The sequence below is a fragment of the Fukomys damarensis genome, unplaced genomic scaffold (assembly GCF_012274545.1).
Source record: "Fukomys damarensis isolate Sample0158 unplaced genomic scaffold, DMR_v1.0_HiC HiC_scaffold_27, whole genome shotgun sequence".
Lineage (NCBI taxonomy): Eukaryota > Metazoa > Chordata > Mammalia > Rodentia > Bathyergidae > Fukomys > Fukomys damarensis.
The window spans coordinates 25,404,616-25,425,955 of NW_022900939.1; the positions used below are offsets into that span (position 1 = coordinate 25,404,616).

The window sequence follows — 21,340 nt, forward strand, 5'->3', positions numbered from 1 at the left end:
TTTTTTTTTTTTTTTTTTTTTTTTTTTTTTTGGTACCAGGGATCGAACTTGGGACCTTGTGCTTTTGAGGCAGGTGGCAGAACCACTGAGCTAAATCCCCGGCCTGAAAGATGCATTTGTAAGGCATTGATCCATTGTCCCCCCAATATTCTCTTCGCAGTCTGTTTTGTAAATGGTAGTTTTGTTATTCTTTGTGTTGTTTGATTTAAGTGAAGAAGCAACAGACAGTAAAGTCTTAGAAAGTGAACCGGGTTACAAGAAGTAAATCTTTTATTAGTGCTCTTATGAGGGGGACTTTGCCTCTGGACGACGTGCACCAAAACCACCCATGAACATGAAATGAGACAGCCCGTTTTGCTGGTGTAGTGAAGGCTGTACTTCAGTGTGATGATACAAAAAGAACACTTTGTACAAACTGTGGGCAGATTCTTACTGCCCTGCAATTTCGTCCGTTTTGTAACAGGAAGATCGCTATTGCTGCTTTCGTCTTAGGCTCAGTTATGTGGGTCTCTTCAGCCTTGTGTCTTCCTCAGGTGGCTCTTAGGAGGCATTTGTGTATTTGTCGTCTGGGCTTACACCTTAAAGGACCTGTTTTGAAATACTGTTTTCTACTTTTTAAAACTTCAGGTGTGGATTTTCTTCATTGTTCAATATCAAGTTCTGAGAAAGTTAAATATTGTTCTTGTTTTGCTTCATGTTATCCAAAATATATCTTATCCAGCATTCAGATGATAAGTGAAGTTAGAGTTACCCATTGAAGCTAATAAAAGCAGGACAGAAAATTCAGTTACATTTGAATTTCAGATAATGCACAATTTTTCAGTGTATTCCTATTCCCAGTTTAGCTGGGCATCCCATATTTTATCTGACAATACCAGTTAAGACCAAATCAAATGCCAGAATCAGACGGACTGGAAAGTTGGGTCACAGTACTCCAGGTACAAATTAAATAGGAATGAACACGTATATCTGAAGCTTTTTTAGGTCTTATGGTGATCTGATTATGTAGTAAAAGAGCCCTTGTCTTTTAGATATATTTACTAAAAATACATTTATCCATGGAAATCGTGTAATTCTTGGGATTTTCTTGCAGGAATTGGGGCCAGGGATTTAGCTCAGTGACATCATGGCTGCCTGCAAGCACAAGGTCCTGAGTTCGATCCCCGGTACCACAAAAAACAAAATACAAAAAAACAGGAATCAAGTGTGTTGATGGGTATACAAGTCAATTATCTTTTTTTTTTTGCTACCGGGATTGAACTCGGGTCCTTGCGCTTGCAAGGCAGGCCACCGAACCACTGAGCTAAATCCCCAGCCCCAATTATCTTATTTGGTGTACTTTTGAAACTTACCCTAAGAAAAGAAATTGTGTGTGTATGTGTGTAAGTCATGCCTTTAAGTTAAAAAAGTCCATCATGCAAACATCTCAGGTGTCCAACAACTGAGCACTTACACGGTGGTAGGAGAGGAGGTTGCACGTGGTGGCAGGGCTTCTGTTCCGGAATTGAAACTGTGGGCATCTTTGTTCCTCAACTGGCCCATTTGTCATGTTGATGTTTGTCTCTATCCTTCCATGGAACAATGCAAACATTTGCCAGTCAGTTACTAGCATCTAGGGGTTCAAATTGTTCAGGAGGATATCTGGGGAATTTCATACGGAGGAGAGCCAAGCGAAGTAGAAAGAGATGATGCTTTACACTATGGCCAGCCTTTCAAAAATAGCTAAACATAAAGTGAAACAACTGTTGGGTTAGGTCAAAATAATGAACATTACATTTTTTAATTTGTTCACGGTTTTTCCAAAACAAATCTCTTTAAGTGATTGTATTGAAGCTCTGGAAAATTAATAAATTGAGTAAACAGTCTAATAAGTCAACATAGGTTCCGCTCTCCTAGCAGGTGAGCCACCAACAAGTGGGAATACTCAGTCTCTGGCATTATTCCAGGAAGTTATTTACTGATGGACATATTTGTTTTCTTTATTCTTATTCCAGGATTTTCTTCAAATGCTGTTGGAGAACATCCCAGAAGAAAAAAGGTGAGAACCAATTTAGGAATGAAGAGTCCAGTTTTAGCTTACGGTGCTGAAAATAACCCTACCAATTGGTCTATTTCAATGTAGAAAGTTCCGTCTTCCTGTCTTAATAGAGGCAGGGTCTTGGCTCGGCCAGTGGAGTCACAGAACAATCAGCCTGACTTTGGGACAGGTCCAAGTAGATGTTGGCAGTGGTGCGTACACCCAAGCGTCCCCAGAGTCAGGAACCCTGAATGATGTACAGGAAGAAATCCCAGCACAATCTGTGGCCTCAGCTGCTGTCAGAAAGAATGGAAGAGAAAAAAGTGCTAAGAACTAGGGCAGCTCCAGTAGTTTAATATAAGGAAAGATTGTTTCACTGAAGGTGAATATGTAATATAGTAATAAGTGATGTGAAGACAGGTACTCATAGGTTCTAAATCCAGATCTGCTATTTCCTAGCTACAAAAGTTGGAGCAAGTCACTTAATCCCTCCACATTTCAGTTTTTTAACCCTCTTTTGCAGGGTCTTAGGGAACATTAAAGGAGCTGACGTCCATTTAAAAAGTAAGCGCTCAATTAGTGACTGCTACACTGCGGTGACATCGACTTCTGTGTACCAGGCACTGTGCACGGGATCACGTTCCGCTCGCATTCAGCCCTCGAAACAGCATTCGTCGCCATGTCACTCTCATAGGGATTATCATCCGCCACCGTTTCTTGGGAGTTTACTCTATGAATATACTCATTTAACACTCAAATTGGCGTTGTTTTGGTATATTATGGTTTTATTCCTATTTTACTGAGAAGAGGACTGAGGTACCCAGAGGCTGAGTACCCGACCTGAGTGTCATGGCCCTCTGTGGTAGGGCTGGGATTTGAGCCCGAGCAGATTTGTAGCTGCTATTAAAGATGGGTAAACTGAGCCGAGCGTGGTGACGCACGTCTGTAGTCCCAGCACTTGGGAGGCTGAGGCAGGAGAATGCTGTGAGTTCGAGACCAGCCTGGGCTACAGAGTGAGTTCCAGGTCAGTCTCAACTACATAGTGAGACCCTGTCTCAAAAAACAAAAACACAAAAATGGTAAACTGAGGCTCCTAGAAGTTAATTTTCCAGAATTGCTCGGCAGGTAAGATGGCACATACTAGAATTAGGTTTGTATGGCCATATCCCATGCCCTTCTCAGTATAGTTCTTAGCATGGAACTCACTGTCCTGGAAATAAAGGAGATTCTCATCCTTGGAAGTGTTCAATTTTAAGTTGCCTGGCTCCCTGTGGGATTTTAGAGAAGGTTTAGGACTTTTCTTATAGGTGGACTAGGTTAATCCCATTTAGATTTGAACTTCGTATGTTAACTTGGACCCTAAAAGTAAATAACCTGACACACAGTTTCTTAAAGCAAAATTAATATTCATACATTAAAGGGGGACATCTGAATTATTTCTTTGAAGGCAGGATCCTGCTTTCTCGTTTTTGTTTTTTGGGGTTCTTTTTGTTTGTTTTCCCCCTTATCGGGAATTTGTACCTGTGTATTTCTTATCTTGGTTCTTTTATTCCATTCCCCTCCCTTTCCCTTCATCCTTCTCCCCCCGTTTTATAAAAGCTTTGTTTCCATTTTTTTCTTCTATTCTCTTTTGTTTTTCCTTTTCCTTTCCATCTCTTCCCTCTTCCTTGTTCCTTTTCCTTTTGAACATGTTCTTTGTACTTCCCAATATCTATCCTCCATTATGTTCCTTCTTTATCCTTTGGGTTTACCACACAAGAGAGACAGTGCAATATTTAAACTTATGCGTCCATTTAATTTCACTTAAGATTGTGGTCTCAAGGTGCATCCCTTTTCCTATAAATGACTGAAGTTTATCTTTCTTTATGGCTGAGTAGTACTGCATTATATATAAATACCACATTTTCTTTATCCTTTCATCTGTTGATGGGTATATAGGCTGTTTCCAAGGTTTAGCTATATATGAACTGTGCTACTGTAAACCTGGGTTTGCATATATCACTGTGGCGTGATGCTCTTAACTCTTTTGGAAAGATACTTAGGAGGAGAACAGCTGGGTCAAACTGAATCTCTAATTTTGTTTTTTTGAGGAATCTTCAACCTGATTTCCATAGTAGTTACACCAGTCTGCACTTCCACCCGCAGTGGAGAAGGGTTCCTCTTCTCCCACAGCCCTGCCAGCATTTCTTATTGGTTGATTTATTGATAGCAGCCATTGTTTCTGGAGTGAGATGGAATCTCAATATTGTTTTAATTTGCATTTCTTGAATGACCAGTGAGGTTGAACATTTTTCACATATTTATTTTCTGTTTGTACTTTGTCGTCTGAGAAATGTCTATAGATTTCAGCTGCCCATTTTTGGACTGGATCTCTAAATTTAGGGTGCCTTATTTTTTGAAGTTCTTTATATATTTTAGATGTTAGTCTTTTTTTTTTTTTTTTTTTTTTTTTTTTTTTTTTGTGTGATACCAGAGATTGAACTCAGGACCTTGTGCTTGCAAGGCAGGCATGGCGCCACTGAGCTAAATCCCTGGCCCAGATGTTAGTCTTTTGAGGAATAACTGCTAAAATTTTTTTCCCATACTGTGGGTTGTCTGTTCTTTCTGTTGCTGATTTCTTTTGCTGTACAAATGATTTTAATTTGATGTTATCCCAGTTGTTGATTGTTATATGTCCTGTGTGATTAGGGTTTTATTCATAAATTCTTTGCCTATACGTGTCTTCCAGAATTTTACCTATTCTGTATTCCAGCATATTTAAGTGTTTCTGCTTTTATATTTAGATTTTAGATCCATTTCAACTTTAGTTTAGTACATGGTGAGAGATATGGGTCTAGGTTCACTTTTCGGCATTTGGTCTATTTTGGAGAAAATCCTGTGTGCTGCTGAGAAGAATGTGTATTCTACTGTTGCTGGGTATAACAACATCTGTAGATATCTACTAAGTCCATTTGTTCAAAGGTTTGGTTCAGCTCTAACATTTCTTTTGATTTTTTTGTCTAGTCTATTTATGACATGGGGGTATTGAGATCCCCTATTACAATTGTATTAGTGCTTATCTGATTCTTCATATCTATTAGTGTTTGTTTTATTTTTTTATTTTTATTTTTTTTGAGACAGAGTCTCACTATGTAGTTGAGACTGTCCTGGAACTCACTATGTAGCCCAGACTGGTCTTGAACTCACAACGATCTTCCTGCCTCAGCCTCCCGAGTGCCGGGATTACAGGCGTGCACCACCATGCCCGGCATTATTAGTGTTTGTTTTATATAGTTGGTTTTATTTGGTGCATATATATTTATGATTGTTATCTCTTCCTCTTGGATTGTTTTTATAACAAGTATGTAGTGACCTTCTTTGTGGCTCTTTATCAATCTTGGCTTGAAATCCACTTTGCAAATAGAAAAGCTACCTCAGCTTTTTTCGAAGTTTCTGTTGCATGGAATATTGTTTTTCCATCTTTTGACTTTCAGTCTGTGAATATCTTTTTTAAGTTAAATGTGTTTCTTGGATGCAGCAAAATGTTATATCTTGTTTCTTGGTCCATTCTGCCAATGTATTTCTTTTGATTGATGAGAAATTATTCACATTGATGGTTTTAGCTGATGTGTATTGACTTGTCCTTGTCATATTATTTTCCTGCTGGTTCTCTTTCTTTCCCTTCTGTTTAATTGCTTTCTTTGCCTGGTAGATTCATTGTATTAGGATTCTTGGAATTGTTGTTTTCACTATTTTTTTCTTTTCTTTTTTTTTTTGGTACCAGGGATCGAACTCGGGCCCTTGCGCTTGCAAGGCAGGCCACTGAACCGCTGAGCTAAATCCCCAGCCCCATCACTATTTTTTTCTAGAATATCTTTTATAACTTTTTGGGGTGCTGGTGTGGTTTTCATGAACTTCTCTGACTGTTCTTTATTATGGAAGTGTCTTATTTCTCCATTAATTTTGAAAGATAGTTTTGCAGGATATATCAGTTTGGGTGTGAGAGGTTGTTTTACTTTAAAGGTTGAAGGCTTCTCCTCCTGACTCTCCGTTTTGGTTATGTTTTTATGCATGTAACAGATTTTCAAATGTGGCAATGGATTCTTTGGCACAGTCAGTCTTAGATTTGTGCAATGGCAATCACCTATATGTTGATAAGCCTGTGTCATAAGCAGTCTAAATTGAGTGTCTCAAGGGTGAAGAAGTATCAGGGCCTCTACCTCCAGGAGAGGATCTGGGGCCATTAGCATGTGGAGATTTTTCTAAGCATTTAAATTCCCCCGTCTTCCAAGTTCTATTCAGAAAAGCTCCAAGTTCTGTTGTATTTCTTTTTTTTTTTCCCCAAATTCTGTTTTCTACAAGAAGACATGTTCCTGATAGTCTTTTTTTTTAAAAAAAATGTAAACATACACATAAAGTAAGCCAGTATATCATACAGAATTAACGTACTTGATAAATTCCTTTATTTCCACCTCTGATGTTCATGCCTTTTGATGCTGATGGAAGTCTTATCCACAGAGATCACATGAGGCCTTAGTGATTGGCCAAGATAATTAGATTTTTAGAAGGCTGCTTAATACTTGAAGGAACTAAAACTTGGAAGTTTTTTTTTTTTTGGTACTGGGGATCAAACGTGGGACCTCCTGCTTGTGAGGCAGGTGGTGGAACCACTGAGCTAAATTGCTGGCCCTGGAAGGGTTTAAATGTTTCAGATATACCATCTTTTTTTTTTTTTAGTAGATACAGGAGGTTTTTTGGGGTACAAACATCAGATCAGATGTCACCACTATTTTTCAGGTCAGAAACAACCTGCAAGATATATATTTTCCTTTTCTTTTGGACCTACCCCTGAGTAACTTTTCAGGTCTGGTAGAATGGAGCAGTTTCCATAGGAACTTAAGTAGAAGGGGGTTGGGGTGAGAAAATTGGCATATTACCTCCTTAGGCAGTTGCCAGTCTGTTCTGAGCAATAACTATGCATTCTGTTAGAAGAACTTTTTAGGGTCTAAATATAGCAATTTTCACTGGGGCAACACAGTGCATTTTTGGTTTGGGATGTCTTTTAACCTTGTTCATAATAAGGTTATGGAGTTCATTTGGATGGCCCCTGAGCCCTCTGGCTCCAGAAGACCTGGGTTTTATCAATGTGAATATTTACTGAGAAAAAAATATTTATTGAGGCAACACACTGAGCTGACAAAGAGACTCTGGTGATTGTGGAAGTTAAATGTGGTGGCCACCAACCACCAACTGCATGCCCTTGTACAGGGTACCTTGCCCAGCTAGAAATTTTGCTTAGCAGATTTAAGTCTCTTTTTAAAAAGTCTCCTGAAAAGTTAAGGTAATTTCATTCCTACAGTGAATCTGCCTTAGCCATCATATCAGAATATATTTTAAAACTTAAACATCTTGCTTGCTAATCTTATCTAGTTTGGCTATTAAAACAGACTGTTTATTACCTATGCAACATAATGTACCAATTTGATCTAGGTCTCCAAAGGCCTCACACCCACCCCCTACAGCCTCTAATCTTTGGCCTTGGTTGCAAACTGGTCTTTGGACACATTTGTTAGGCACGTGGGCTGTTCTGAACAGAGCAAGGCTTTTCAGATGAGAGCAGTCAGTCTGTGTGTCTCTGTTAACACTGACTCTCCAGTATTCTTTTTATTGAGTTTTTTGGTACATTCTAGGTATACAGTACAATTACATTCATTATTGGGATCCTGTACCTTTACATGCCAGGTCTTGATTCTCATTTTTTCCCCTTGTCTCTGCCCTCCCTTCACCCCCTCCTACCCTCCCCATTTACAAACACTTTATTTCCATTTTTTCATTTTCTCCTATTTTTTTCTTTTCCCTTTCCCCTACCCTTCCCACTTTCCCTACACCTTTAGCCCTTTTCTTCCTATTTCACATTGTCAATTATCTCATTAGGATCTTGTGTACTATTGTAGTTTTTCACACCAGAGAAACTATTCGGTATTTACACATGTGTGACTTATGTATTTCACTTAGAAGTATATCCTCAAAATGTATCCATTTTCTTATGAATGACTCTAATTTCTCATTCTTTATGGCTGAGTAGTATTCCATTTTATAGAAAAACCACATCTTCTTTATCCAGTTTCCAACTGATGGGCAGATGGGCTGTTTCCATGTTTTAGCTATTACAAACTGTGCTGCTTGCTATAAACATAGGTCCGCATATGTCATTGTGATATGATTCTTTTAATTCTTTTGGAAAGATACCCAGCAGAGGGATGGCTGGGTCAAATGGAACCTCTAGTCCCAGCTCTTTGAGGTATCTCCATATTGATTTCCATAGTGGTTGCACCAGTCTGCACTCCCACCAACAATGGAGAAGGGTTCCTTTCTCCCCACAACCCCACCAACATTTGTTATTGGTTGATTTCTTGATAGCAGCCATTCTTTGTGGGGTGAGGTGGAATCTCAGTGTTGTTTTCATCTCCATTTCTCAAATGACCAGTGATGTGGAACATTGCTTCATATGTTTACTTGCTGCTTTTACTTCTTTGTCTGAGAAATGTCTGTTCATTTCAGATGCCCATTCTTGAATTGGGTCTTTATATTTGGGGGGGCTCATTGTTTTGAGTTCTTTATATATTCTAGATAGTAGTCCTTTGAGGAGCAGCTGGTAAAAATTTTTTCCCACATTGTAGGTCGTCTCTTAGTTCTGTTGATGGTTTCTTTTGCCATGCAGAAGCTTTTTAATAAGATGAGATCCCAGTTGTTGATTCTTTCTACTAGTTCCCATGCTACTGAGGATTTGTTCATAAAGTCTTTTCCTATGCCACATCTTCAAGAGTTCTGCCTAACTTATCTTCCAGCAAATTTAGTGTTTCTGTTTTAATATTTAGATCTTTAATCGTCTTGGATTTTCGTTTAGTGCATGTGAGAGATAAGGGTCTAGTTTTAATCTTTGACAGGTTGAGATCCAGTTTTTCCAACACCATTGATTAAAGAGGCTATCTTTCCTCCAGTGGGAATGGTCAGCTCCTTTGTCAAAGATGAGGTAGCTTCTTTGTTGAGCACCTGTCATAGCAGGTTTTAGGCTGGATGCTAGGGAACAGAGAGGAATAAATTCCATGTCTAGCCCTCAAGAAGCTTCTAGTTAATTACTGAAGACATGGACAAAACAAGACTTTAAAATCAGTGTGGGAAATACTATGGTGAGATTTGGGGTCCTGGTGGGCATGAATAAAGGTATCCTCAGTTTCAGCCTTGAGCCTTCAGTCAAAGGCGTCCTGCTGCAGGCTTTCTGGATAGGAATGCTACAGCAGACTGGCACGATGCCTGGGGGGGCGCGACGTGGAAGGTAGATGGTGGCAGGAAAACTAGAAGCCAGGAAGCCAATTCAGGACCCCTTAGACCAGTGCAGACAAGACATTTTGAGAGCTACAATTACGGTAGAGATGAATGTAACAAGGAGATATGAGAAATACTGAGTTGCCATAGACAGGACTTGGTGGATTAGCTGTGAAAGTTGAATAGAGGAGTCAAGCATGAACCTGACCTTTCTTGGCCATGGAGTCAGCTACATAGTGAATTGGTATTGGCAGTTCGGCGGAGAAGATGTTTGTCCCTGGAATTCATGGAAGTGGAGAGCATTTGAAGGTAGGAGATAAGAGAACAGAAAACCAAAGTGTTAAGAAGGAAATTCAGGGGATCCTTGCTGTTGCCCCACTCCCACCCTGGCCAAACAGCACCCTTGAGAGTATGGGTCCAGTGTCCCTTGCCTGCCTGGTGTTCCACTGTCATCCTAGCTATTGGTTCTTACTTTGCCCATCAGTTATTACGCATGCGCATGTGTTTGTTTTACTTCAGAAATTTTCCTACCCTGCAGAAGTAGGAAGCATTCATTTTATAAATATTACATCAGCAGTCTTCATTATCTGTTCAAGCACAAAATGCCATGTTCTGATCAGGAAAATAAGAAGCTATGTGGAAAGCTTTGAGATGGACCCTCTTTGTATGCACATGTAGAGAGAGAATTAAAAAATGGAAATGAACTCAAATTTAAAAGTCCGTATAGGCTTAAGTTGTACCCCAGAACAAGAAGCGTTTCGGGCCCAGAGCTCTGAAATTCTCATGTCTTTCCTCTACCTAGTACCTGTACTTTCAGAATTCTTCAGGTCTCTCATTTCATTTCTGTGAAAGTTGGTGAGGCTGTGTGTGTTTTTTGGACACACTGATAGAATGTGATCTTTAAGATCTCAAGAGGCTGAAGACAAGAGCCAAGAGTGATAAAGACTTTTCACTTGATCAGCAACAAGTTGACTGGTGCATAGCAGATATGGCTAATAATCAGCTCCCCATCCCTGTCACCCGACCCCAGAAATCACCCAAGCAAGCACATGTAGGTATGTGCAATACCATTTTCACGCAAGTCTGCCTTTATTTCTCTGTACTTTAACACTAGGAAGAAAAGAATCAATCAATTTCTTAGCTTTAAGCACAGCTGATTTTCCTAACTGCTATCTTGCCAGAGTGGCCAGCTTATTCTCTCCTCTGCATGTGTAGCCCAGAAGGACCAAGCAGCCCTGTAGGCCCTGGAAGTACAGCAGGGGCTGCCAGCCAGAGGGCGAAACCACCTGCTGTTCCACGTACCCAGCAGGCCAGGGACTGGTCCAGTCAGATTTCATCGCAGGATGGGAAGGACATGCTCACGAGCACAGATAGGGAAGACATGCCGTCGTGGGCCTGTGTACTTTCCAGCTATCTGTACAAAATCAATTTCCATAGTGATTAGACATGCAGAAGAGTAATTTCCTGTAAGGCTTGGGTCCTGGCTAAGTGGAAATGCTTCTGCTTGTCTGTTGTGATTATTTAAGCCACATGACCTCAGAGGGAAAAAATGAACCATTGGCTTAGATGCTGAGTGTCTTAATGTGAAAAAGTCAACTTTTAGCTTAACTGCTACTTCATATCCAAGCCCAGACTTAAATATCCACCTGCACTGCCATCTCAGTAATTATGATCAAAACAGCAAAACTACATAAGTATTATCTTTCTAAAACATACAGTCCATTTCTTCCCTGAAAATTCAACGTTTTCACATGGTTTCTTATCATTTCTTTGGGAGGCAAGGCCACTCCCAGAACCTTAATTTTTGTTTGTTGCAGCTGAAGTTGATGCTTGCTTCTTTCTCTGGTGGTTTAGCATCTTACTTCATACCTGTAGTGCCCAGACAGGCTCAGCACGATGTGATGTCTACACTGATACTGCAGTTCCGAACGGATTTTTTTTCTTTAGCCCAACGTCTGCACTGACTTTGGCTAGAATCCTCCTATGCTGCCTTTTCTCCATCTGCTAAAATGCCATGCAGCATTGACACCCACTTCACAGGGATATTATGAGAAATGAAGTGATAATGGTTATAAGATGCCTTGAACCTTTCCAAAGGAAAGTGATCTGAAAACACATGTTCTCTCCATTCAAGGGTTAATGGGTTTTGCTCCCGGATACAGCTGAAGGAGGAGCTCTCCTGCCCTCTCAGGGTCTCCCCATCTCTCTGAAAATATAATGGAAGGGCTGGCGAAAAGGGCAGCTGTAGCAGGAGAGCTCTTGGTGAGAAAGGAACGCCTGTATTGTTGAGAGGAAGCACAGACTCTTAGCTTCTGCAGATTTTTCTGCATTGTAACAGAAACTAGCTCATTCTGAGGTCTAAGTTTAGCACAGAAAGAAAAGCTGGGACTTCATAGGCAGTGTAGGTTTGAACCCCAGCTCTTCAAGGACCATCTGTGTGGCTTTGAATCAGCTCCCCAACCTCTCAGGCTATTTATAACAACTCTAACATGAGGATAATAAAATTGGTCTTTCATAGATACTGTAGTTCCAATGAGATTTGCTCTGTAGTTATCTGGTACATCATAGGTGTCCAGTAAACAGTAGCTACTGTTTCTATGTCCTTACTTGGCGGTGGATGAAAGAGTTTTTGTTTTTAGTGCCACTGCATAATACAGTAATATCTGTGTGTATGCAAATGCTGAATGTGGCAAAGCAGAATTTGCCTTAATAGTTACCAGGGAACAAAACCTTTGAGTTGGCCACAGACTGGCACAGGCAAATCTTGTGCAGTCACATGCTTTCTACTGAAAGTCAGAGATTGATGGGGTCCCTGGCCCTCCACATCCAAGGAGCCTCTTCTCATTGCCTCCCATGTGGTTTTCTCGCGCCTCCCTCTCCTGCTGCAGTTACTTGTCCCCTACTCTGTTCTCTGCGGCCACCCTCTGCAGGACCAGGCCCCCGAGGTCCTCCCAGGCAGCCATCTCCGTTCTCTTTCGCTGGTCTGCATGCCACCCCAGAGATGTCTTTCTCTACTCACTCCGGCCCTTTTGTGCCTTCCCTCCCGTCTACTGGTCATGCCCCAGGGTGCAGGATGGCACTGCCTTACTCCACAACACACTCCCAGCGCGGCCTCCTTTCAGAAGCCTGTCCTTGTGTTCCTCACGTCCCCACCCATGGGGTCCTCACCACTGCAGACACCGCTTGCATTCAGTCACCCCCTGGATCTGTCAGTCTTAGCTTTCCAGAGACTGGGCCCTGTAGGCCTTTGCTGGATGCTTGCCACAAAGATAAAGATGTGTGTCTGTTCTTCAGCCTTCTCTGATGAAGACTTTGGACCTCACTCAGCAGCATTCCAGGACTCCACTCCACAGCCCTCCCCCATGCCAGTTGGAGGAGTATCTTCAAGCAAAAATTCCCCAGAGAGATTTATGTCCATGTCCTCATTCGCTGCTTCATGGCGATGCACAACAGCTGTTCACCATCTTTTGTGAAATCACTTGAAAATGGCAATTAAGTCACTCCTCGGACGTCTTTTTCCAGGACATTTAATCCCGGTTCCCTTGACTTCACTCATGAACGCAGCGTGCCTGCCCCTTTGATCACCACTAGTGTGCTTTTCAAGTCTTTTCTGGATGCTGTGTCTTCCTCTTAGGTCGTGGAGGTGTCAAGGAGATCACACGCGGCAAATCACAGAAGTCAGCTTTTCACTAAGACTTTCCTGGGTATCTCTAGAAAGATAAATGACAGAGGTTTTGCCTCAGTGCTTTAGTCACAGGTGTCTCTCTCTGGCAAGAAAGGAGGCCCGTGAAGGAAGTCCTTCCTACCTGCAAGTAAATGCGATGTTTTATTTTCTGGGAAGGTCAAATGTGTGAGGCTGACTGATAAGACTTAGGTTTTTTTCATGGAAAGCAAGGCTGCTCAGTTGAATGCTTATTCTTTTTTTTACCACTTAGAAATTTTTCTTAGTACACGTTTGCAGTATAAATAATTTACAGTCATTCTGGGAGTGGGTACAGGTACATAATCAGCTTGTTTCTTTTTTTAATCCTCTCTCTCCTCCCCCACTTTCTGTCGCCTCCTCTAATTCCACTATCCCGATTTTCATTCTTATTGATATCATTAATCCTAGCTCCTTCTGTGGCGTATATAATATTCATTGAAGTTAAGGTTCCTATACATGGCATATCTTAATTCTACTTATTTTCTCTGCCCTCCTCCTCCTTCCCCCTCCTTGTTCCCTCCTCCTGCAGATCAGCCACACCCAGCCAGGGCATCTCCAGGTCCTTTCCCAAATAAATCGTCTTCTCAGCTCCACCACACATGTGAACACACGTGTACACACATGAACTCCTAATCCCACACACAGCTGCCCGGGAGACTGGCCATTTGTACTGATCGATGCTGTACAGTGACGAATAGTAGGAGAAAGGCCCAGTGACAATGCTGTGTCCGGGGATTTCAGTGATTCTGGGAACCAGGGGGCCCTAGGGAGCTTGTTGTCACCCCTGTGTCCTCTCGGGTCTCCCCTTCTCCTGCCTTTAGTCCTACACAGGGACGTGATTGTTCCTATGAATCCAGATGCCCTCTTTCTGCATAACTTTCTTTGTATATTTTTTGTTTTCAAATAGCAATAGTTGCCTCTCCGTGGAACTGTTGCTTTTGTTCTGGCCAAGGAAGAAAAGGTACACCTGTGACAAGAGAAGGAAGCGAAATCCAGTCAGCCCCTCCGTTTGCAGCCCCTCCCAAGTCAACATTTCCCTGCCTTGCTCCTACGGCACTGCCTGCAATGCCATTGGGATGGGGTGGGCCACTTAGCCTTGCAGGGCAGAGACACTGCAGATAACTGTCTCTCCATAGCTCTTTCCACAGTTCCAAAAGGAAAGAGAGAAGGAGAATATGTGTATAATTTTTTTTAAAGATGTACAGCTTAACAACTTGGAAATATCTTACTAGGAAAGGTGACTATTTTCTTAAAAAGGAATAATTTTTATTGCAACAACGGTGACATGTATTTCATTCATTCACATGGGAAATGTGTGCTGGAAACTGCTGTAAGTAGTGGGCTTAGACTTCGTGAGGAGACAATAGGATCGAAGTAATCAAATAACTCAGCAGCTGCAGTCTGTGACTGACGCTGAGCCGAAGAGGACGGGGAACACAGTGGATGTCAGGTACATGGAGGAGGTCTCGTTTCAGCCTGGGAGGGGTCCAGGAGGGCTTCTCTGTAAGTGGAGACACTGAGGAGGGCAGGAAGTAACTTGAAGTGGGTGGGAAAGAATCATTCTGTATTAAACTGCATTAGCCAAGGAAGACAAGGTCTGTTAACCCTAAGGATATCGGAGACTCAGTCATTCTAAGGAGGAGGTAACTCATCAGAGTAGGAAAGCAAAATAGTTTCAGCTGACCCAACACCCGTCACAGCACGGCGCTTCTCCTCGGGCAGGTTGATGCGGGCTTGCTTCAGCACAGACAGAGCCATGCCCTCTCTGCCCGTGGGCCTCTCTGTGGTCTGATAGTGATGGGTTGTCCTTTTGCTCACTGCAGCCCATCCTTATATTAGTTCACATTTCACATTCCTGCATTAGATACTACAATGCTCAGGTGCCACCTAGCTCCACCGCTGTCCAGGAAGCAGCCATGCTGAAGTGAATATGTCTTATTCTCCATAGATTGGCTTTGCCGATCACGGGTTCCTTTCAGAGCACGAAAAACACCTGTTTCAGTGCTCCTGGAATTCTTCGATCTCAGTGTGCAGACCCTGCTGTTGATGAAGAAGCTCTGTTCGTCTGACAGGGTGCTTCCATCACTTTAACCCAGAGAGCACTGCTTCCTCTGGTTGAGGCTGCGGTGTGCTTGAGTAGTGAGAGAGAAGTGATGTATGCAGCAAGTGCTCTGTAACTTTCTAATCCTTTGCTTTTTGTTGTTTTATTTCTAAAGGCCTGAGTTGTCTGTTGAAAACATCATCCAAGACTGGCTCGAGAGCTCCGGAATACCAAAGGTACGCTCGAGATACCTGCTTTAGGAGAGTCTGTGGCAAAGAGTCAAGCTTGCTATTTAGCCTGTCAATTGCGACAAGAATTTTTCAAACTGTGCCTGTATGTAAAAGCAGTGACCTTACTGGAGGATCTATTAGTCTGGAAAGGCCAGGTTCCCCACCCTGTTTCAGCCTGTCCATCATGGGGTGAGGCTCTGGCCCCTGTCTGAAGTGGCTGTGTTACATGGGTGAACATGTGTGTTCAGCGAGGTCTTACAAAGCAGTCTGTATATTTTGGCTGGAGTCACCAGGCAACAGCTCAGTGCCCTGGTGTTTGAGCAGCTGGCCTCCAGCTCTGCTCTTCGGATGCATCCAAAGAAACAGGTGATCTGGTTTGCTGAGCTTTTGTCTGAGTTGTGGTTCAGTGGCTTCCACCCTTTCTTTCTCCAGGAGCCTCTCACCTTCTTTTCCCTCAGGTTTCAGGCTGGTTTCCCTCCCTAGATGACCTAGTTAGAGCTATTTCTCTGCCTTAGAGTCCTGTGCTCTCTCCTCCTTAAGATTTTGTATTCTTCCCTTTCTGCTTAGGGCAACTTGGAGTAGAAATGTTTCCTCACCAGCCCTGGGCTCACCCATGGGAATCACCTGACCCCAAAGCCACCTCTCTCCTGATTAACCCAGGTTCTGCTCCTCTCAGAGCTGCCTGGGCAGCCTAGGCCCCTCAGCGACCGAGATGTTCATCCTGGCATGAGCCTGGGACCTGGGGAGTCCAAGGGTGACATCTCAGGGCAGCTGCAGACCAGGCCTGCCCACCACAGTGGGCCTTGGTGGCTGGGGTGGACCTCCATGGCCAGGAGAAGTTCTGCCGCAGCCCTTGAGTGGGCTCCTTTCTAGTTTTGTGACTGGTTACCTGAGCTTCCCCTTGGGAATGTCAGTGAATGTCTGTGACCTTGAAATGAAGGAACAGGAGGGCTGGTCTCCTTTTCTTTTCATCCCTCTGCTCATATCTTTGTCCTTTCCCACCACTTGGGGGGAAATGTCTGCTGCTAGCTGCCGTTAGCTCCTCCTTCTAAAAGGACTCTGCCTGCCATTCAGGAATGCATGTCACCTGTTAAATGTTATTTGTTTGGCACAATCCACCTGGGAGTAAAAAAATAATAACAATAACCATAAACAAAACCAGACCTGGGCAGCTCCTCACTTGTGAGACAGTGCTCTGAAAGTGTACCCATTATAAGGTCCTGTGGTTTCTAGGAAGATGACTTCCAAGCCAGACCACTCACTGAGTACCAAAGTCCAGGGAGAACAAGTTAAAGTCTGCTTAGTCACGAATAACCAAACGACCCTTGTTGTTTTACTTGGGAGGGGTAGAGGTGCTTCTCGGAAGCTCTTTGTGTCATGTTGCTAAGCCAGGCTGTTACGAGGCTCCCAGACATTCTTGGTGTGGCCTGGAACATGGGAAGAGCTGGGAACTCAGAGAGCTATAGCCCCCAAATTTCCTGACTTGGAACAGTTAAGACAGGAGGGAAAGGAAAAGGAAGAGGTTGTGGGGTTGGGGCTCACCCTATTAGCAAGCTCTGCTATGTGCCCCAAAAGGCAGTTTTGCCCTCAGCAGAGGCTTTTGCTTTCCCACTCTATTGAAAGGAACAGGAGTGTACGGAAGGTAAAAATTTGCTCTGACCTGTACATTTTTTCCCCCAAAGTGTAGTTGCATTTGTGACAGCTTATAGTGTAGACGAGATCCTGTACTATAAACTGACAAAACCTGCTGTCAAAACAGCCAGGTGCAATGAGGCTAACCGGCTATAAATTGTCTTTAAGACCCGACTGGTATTTCCTTGGGTGCTTAACTGTTCAGTAAAAACAACTGCATCAGACAGAAAAGACCCTGATTTAGTGGACATGGTACCATTGGTGAGTGATCACACGGCATCTTTTCATCTCTTCTACCGTTTTTTGCCACTATTTAGATGGCTGCTGGTGATTTACCTGGTTTCAGCCCTTTTCACACTCCCAGGAAGTTTCTTTTCTTTTCCACTCCAGTGAAAGGCTCGGCAAGGACCTGAGACCCTCTGGTTGCAGGAGACTTACAGTGAATGGGACACCTTGTTCTTTGTCCCCGTTATTATGATATAAGGTTACAAGCTGCCTGCCCTGGAATGACAACCAAGCACTGAAATCGCTCTCATGTTCTTTGTTCTCCTCCAAAATTTCTGTCCACCAGCAATTGAAGTCATTCATGACAAAAGAGTCACGTTCTAGTGGTGAAGTTTTCATTCCACAGGTTACAGAGGCTTTTTGTCTTCCTTCAGGAAGACTTGCCTTGTGGTTGGCCTTGATTTTCCTTTTTGGCTAAGGTGAATGGAAATCATAAAAAAAAAAAAAAGTGGAAATAGCTTCAGCACCAACAGAAGTAGGCACGAACTCCACAAAAGCAAAAGAAATTAGATCCGATCTTTTAAAAGAACGCCCCTCCCTATAATTTTAGCCTCACAAAGATTTAAAATTGGTTGTACCTTTGGAATTATAGATTATTTCCTTTTATGATATTTTTCTGACTATGGGAATATTACGCATTTACTTAAAAATATAAAAAAGGGTAAATAAAATATGCCCAGAGTGTTTTTTGATATACATTCTTTCGGTCATTATTCTGAATGCTTGAATACAAATTTCATCCTTTTCTTTCTCTGCCTTTTTAAAAGTAGAAATAATATGCCCTTTAACAAGTTCACATAAGAGCAAAACACACAACATGAAAGCCCGGGCCTCCTTCAGTCTCACTTCCCAGAGGTGACCTGCCCGACAGCAGCTTGGCGTGAGTCGTCCCACACATTTTCTGTCAGGTTCAGCATGTAGGGCATATCCTCTGTAATTAGAATTGGAATTTTATCAACCAAACTTCAATATTTTACTTAAGAAGGCATTTTAGGTAGTTTCCTACACCCCTTAGAATACTTCAAGAGCAACAATTTTAGCGGCTGTTTCGCTTCCTGGTGGGTAATGTTGTAGTCAATTTTCTCAGCCTCTGCCTTCTTCAGTTGCAGTAGCCACACAGTCACACCTTGATGGCCGCAGGGATTGGCCCCAGAGCCTCCTGTGGACACCGGAATCCTCAGGGTCCTCGTGTAAAATGGTGTAGTATTTGCATACAACCTATGTATAACCTCCCATGTACTTACCTCTACATCACTTATAAGTCCAAATACACTGTAAATGCTGTGTAAATCGTTGTTATATGTACTGTGTAGGAAATAATGATGAGGAAAAAACTATACACGTGTGCAGTATAGATTTTGGTATTTTAAAGAATATTTTTGACCCAGGGTTAGTTGAATCTGTGGATACAGAGCTGATTGTACGTTATTTTTAAGAAAGTTTCACATTCTGCTAATTTCTCAGCTCTATAAATATATTTTTACTTCTTTTTCTGTCTACCCAAAGTCCCCACCCCATATGTACATATATTTCAATCTTTCTGTAGAACATTTCTATGCAAATACGCTAGAGGCAACTTTTTCCATCCACCCTTTCTTTGGCACTCCTTATTTTAATTGCCACAGAACTCTCTGACTCTTCCTAGCTTTCTTTGCCATACTAAGGTCCTCCTGTGCATATTTAATCAAGTTTCTGATTTTATTTCCTTTCCTAGCACCTCCCCCATTTTTTTTCATTATATTTTGCTTGGACTAGATAGTGGCTAATGGTCTGTTAGCCACAAAATTCTTTCCCTTTCTGTCCATCATTCACGTCAATGCCAAGTGAATCTTTCTAAAACACAGTTCAGATCCGTTCTCACTGGCAACGTTTTCATGTTCCTAAGTGCATTGTGAATGCACTTAAAAATCCCCTTTGGTCTGCTAATTGATGCTATCAGCAGTATTGCCTACAGCTACTTTTATTTATTTGTTTATTTATTTTTTGGTACCGGGGATCGAACTCAGGTCCTTGTGCTTGCGAGTCAGGTCACCGAACTGCTGAGCTAAATCCCCAGCACCCCCATACAGCTACTTTTAAAGATCTTATTTCCCACCATTCTGCCCTACCTTAACTAGTGTTTGTAAGTTGCACTACCGGCCTTCCTTTTTTATTTCTCTTTTCTTCCTGGAGTGTTTTTCTTTCTCTGTATTTAACATGCATCAGAACCTGCTTCAGTTGTTGCTATTTGTTTATGTGTCTCATACCATCCTCTGCCCTTCATGCCCAGAAACAAGTATTTATGTCTGACTTGTGCTGTAGTATCTGTTGTGATGCTTTTTTTTTTCTTTTAAATTGAATTTATTGGTACATTCTAGGCAGACAGTACAGTTACATTCATTACGGGGATCTTGTACCTTTACATGCCAGGTCTTGGTTGTTGTGATGCTTGTTTTGAAAATTGCACATAGTAGATGTTCAGGGTCTATCCAGTACAGTAGTCAGTAGTTACATGTGGTTGTTAAGAACTTGAAAAATATCTAATATACCCAAGGAGCTGAAATTGTAATCCTAATTCAATTTGTTTAAATTTAAAATTTCATGAATCCATTGTTTGAAACAACTTGAGCATGTGACCAAGTTTACTTTTTGAACTACAGATTTTTGTTTTGTTTTGCTTTTTGTTTTTTGTTTTTTGAGACAGGGTCTCACTATGTAGTTGAGACTGACCTGGAACTCACTATGTAGCCCAGGCTGGTCTCAAACTCACAGAGATCCTCCTGCCTCAGCCTCCTGAGTGCTGGGATTACAGGCATGCACCACCACGCCCAGCTGAACTATAGATTTTATGGCATACAATTACCAACCAAACATTTCTGATTAAAATTTAGCATGTGAGGGCTGGGGATTTAGCTCAGTGGTTCTGTCATCCTGGATCCCTGGTACCAAAAACAACAACAAAAAATAGAGCATATGAATGAGATGGTAGTGAAAACATTTCCAACTTAGAAGACTTGGAGCAAAAGAAGGAAATAAAATATTTCATTAATTTTTTATCTGATAATATGTTGAAATGATAAATTCTGAATGCAGTACAACCCAGGGTGTAGACAGCATGCCCATTTATCAGTGAGTTCCATATCAATAGATTTAAATAATGGTAGACCAAATATATATTTTTAAAAAATTAGTTTTGTACAGCACATACATAGATTGTTTTCCTTGTCACTACTGCCTGAACAGTTCAGTATTACGATTATTTACATGACATTTACATTGTAATAGGTAGCATAAGCAATATAGAGATAACTGAACATATTCAGTATATGTGCTGCCAAAGCGAGCACATAACTGAACATATTCAGGAGGATGTGCATAGGTTCTGTGCAAATCTTATATAAGCAACTTGAGCATTCTCAGATATTGATAATGGAACCTACCTCCCATGGATACCAAAAGATTACTGTATACCCAGTAGAGCATAGTGGAAATTTTACCTGTTACTTCTTACTTTTTTGGCAGTGCTGGGGATGAAACCCAAAGTCTTGCATAAACTAAGCAAGCACTCCATTACTGAACTACATGCCTATCCTCACTTTGTACTTTTTAAATGTGGCAACTAAAATTTAAAATGACCCGTGTGGCCTGTTTATGGTTCTGTGGAACAGAGCTGCTCTAAACACTATTGGTTGGGCCAAAATCTGAGTGTATAATGCCTTAAAATCACCCACAGAAGAGATATGATGGAAATCATCTGTAATTTTGTGAAATATGAATGAATGGTAGATCTGGCCAGACCTAGACACCCTTTTGTTTGCTGTGATGACATGGATGATTTAATTCATACAAAACGAATCAAAGTGCTGGGGTTCTCAGTCGGCATTGAGCAGGCGTGAACTGATTCCAAGGCTCACTGCAGCTCTCAGTTTCACTCCCAGTAGACTTGTTTCTGGAGGCCACCAGTGGAGTTGACTCTTGCAGCCCTTCTGTGCCTCTCTTGCTTTGGAGGAAGTGCCCAGCAGCCCTTACATGATAAAATCCTCAGCAGCAACGGTGCTGAGAAAGATACAGAAGATTTTTGGTATTGTTGATGCTGTTGCTTTGTGTGTGTGTGTGTGTGTGTGTGTGTGTGTGCAGTAGTAGGGTTT

The 21,340-nt window shown here is 41.9% G+C and overlaps 1 protein-coding gene across 6 annotated transcripts in view; it reads left to right on the plus strand.

Annotated features, from left to right (window-relative positions):
* Nucleotides 1-21,340, plus strand: part of Aopep (aminopeptidase O (putative)) — a 349,371-nt gene that overhangs the window by 233,804 nt on the left and 94,227 nt on the right. For 2 of the 6 annotated variants that reach the window (XR_782535.2, XR_004514518.1), the window contains exons 11-13: nucleotides 1,995-2,038; nucleotides 2,541-2,581; nucleotides 15,242-15,302. Coding sequence is in view for 1 of the 6 variants with exons in the window: in XM_010636136.3 (XP_010634438.1) it covers nucleotides 1,995-2,038; nucleotides 9,192-9,198; nucleotides 15,249-15,302 (105 nt within the window). In the remaining 5 variants the exon portion in view is untranslated. Of the gene's footprint in view, nucleotides 1-1,994; nucleotides 2,039-2,540; nucleotides 2,582-9,191; nucleotides 9,199-15,241; nucleotides 15,303-21,340 lie in introns of those variants that run through there. The other 4 variants (XM_010636136.3, XR_782536.2, XR_782537.2 and 1 more) reach the window with 4 other exon arrangements.